Raw genomic sequence first — 2059 nt, forward strand, 5'->3', positions numbered from 1 at the left:
AATATCTAAATGATCGTGAAGTGTTCCAAGAACTTGTTCGACTTAAAGTAAAATAAGTGATTTTTATTTTAAAAACTTTAATGGCATTCATTTATATTTCACATAAACATTTCTGTAATTGGTACGAATTTAATTACTTCTGCAAATAGAGAAATTTGAAAAATGTGACCTCTCTGTTTAATGGCTCATTAATGTTGTTATAATTGGTGGAAACAGATGGATCGAGCATGCAGAATCCACGTGTACGCGTTGTACCTGTTCGCATTGGATGTGTATAAATATCGAATTTTGCTCGTGGTAACTCATTCTAAACTCGTTTAGATAGCTTCGAAGATGAACTCGTTGTTGATAATCACTGCTTGTTTGGTCCTGATCGGTGAGTATGAACTTATAATTGATTAAATTGGTTGTAAATGGCATAATTTAGTATCGTTATAAGTTATAAAGGAGTTATGAAATTCGCGTTATATTTATTACAATATATTGTATATTTTGTGGAAATGGAAATATTGGCAGATTATAGCTTGTTCTTTCACATAGCCTATGACTTAAATCGAAATTCATATTTACAGAAATATTTCGTTGAAAAATTATAAAACTTCAGATAAACTGGTTCTTGTGTTGTAAAAATTGGAACGATTTGTATTAAATTGTTCGAAATGGCATAAATTCTATTAAAATTAAATTATTTTCGTAGTATGATATCGGCATTCGATTAATAGATGGCAATGCAACACAACAGCAATCTGCCGAGAAGGTATTCTTTTCAGGCGGATATTCTACGAGTCAGTAATCTATATTATTCTAATCTCTATCTGTATTACTCTAGTACTTTAATCTCTTATTTAGAAGTTACACCTGTAAAGTAAATCAGTTTAATGTTGTTACTGCTTGACCCGTGATGGTCTTTTTATATAAGTATAAATATGTTGACCTGCCTAATTGAGTCACAATTTTTTTACTTTAGTGATTTCTATTTGATTTATAGAATTCTCTAAGCATTTGCAGTCACTTCTATGTGTTGTCTTGAGAGAAGTGAGCTAATATAATAACATCATAAATTTAGATTTATAAGAAATTGCATCCTCAAGATTTTCTATTATAATGTCGTTTTTCTGGATAGACAAGTCGCCGATAAATACAAAGTTACGAATGACACATCATCTTCCTACTATTTGAAATAGCATATTTATAATCAGGACTATTTTCAGTTTTTATAGTTCATGTGATACAATAATAATATACTTTTTTGACACATTTTGAATGCAAAGCATAAAATATTTTAATTTTATTGTATTAATAAGTATTACTTCTTACGGTTGAACAAGACTATTTCTTTGTATTTGTTGCAGGAACAGTGTGGGCAAAAGACGGTTATCTGGTGAACAAGAAAACGGGCTGCAAATACGGGTGCTGGGATTCGAAAGATAACAAATACTGCAATAAGGAATGCCAAGCGAAGAACCAAGGAGGTACTCACGGCTATTGTGGTACTCTTGCGTGCTGGTGCACAGGTATGCCCGATAGTACACCGATTTGGCCCCTTCCTGGTAAAAAATGCATCGCAAAATAATGGCAACGACTTTTGATTGTCCGCCAACTGAAATATTGTAACGCTTCTTAATTGCACTTAAATGAAATAAAATGCAATACCTTCATCTAAAATATCTTTATTATGTGATATACAGTTTACAGAATAGAAAAGCATTATGAAATAATTGAAACTTAAATGATTTCGTACGAAAAAATTTTTTCGTACGAAATCATTTAACTTTCAATTATAAAAAAATAATACCCTATGTTTATTTTTCTATCAATGAATCTAGCCAACTTGATTCGAAACACAGACAGGACCCAGTTAACTCGTTTATTAGTCAAAATTTAGATTTATAAAAATTTTTTAAATATAAATGGGAGGGGCTAGCCGGGGATACGGTGTTGGTAAAACTCATGTACCGCTTAATCGGCTGTGCTGTTGGAGAAACAGGCACGCGGTTGTCTACGGATGGCTTTTTAAGACGTTTATTATGACCAGAGATTCTTGTGAACTCCAGGATGT

General features: G+C 31.9%; 1 protein-coding gene across 1 annotated transcript; it reads left to right on the forward strand.

Annotated features, from left to right (window-relative positions):
* Positions 1 to 293: 293 nt before the first annotated feature.
* LOC111630216 (toxin CsEv2-like) lies at positions 294 to 1658 on the forward strand. The gene is made up of 2 exons (XM_023374285.1): positions 294 to 376; positions 1353 to 1658. The coding sequence occupies exons 1-2, from the start codon at positions 334 to 336 to the stop codon at positions 1571 to 1573; spliced, it is 264 nt and encodes an 87-aa protein (XP_023230053.1). The 5' UTR covers positions 294 to 333; the 3' UTR covers positions 1574 to 1658.
* The last annotated feature ends 401 nt before the right edge of the window (positions 1659 to 2059 follow it).

The sequence above is a fragment of the Centruroides sculpturatus genome, unplaced genomic scaffold (assembly GCF_000671375.1).
Source record: "Centruroides sculpturatus isolate CEXI.00-Female unplaced genomic scaffold, Cexi_2.0 scaffold623, whole genome shotgun sequence".
Classification (NCBI taxonomy): domain Eukaryota; kingdom Metazoa; phylum Arthropoda; class Arachnida; order Scorpiones; family Buthidae; genus Centruroides; species Centruroides sculpturatus.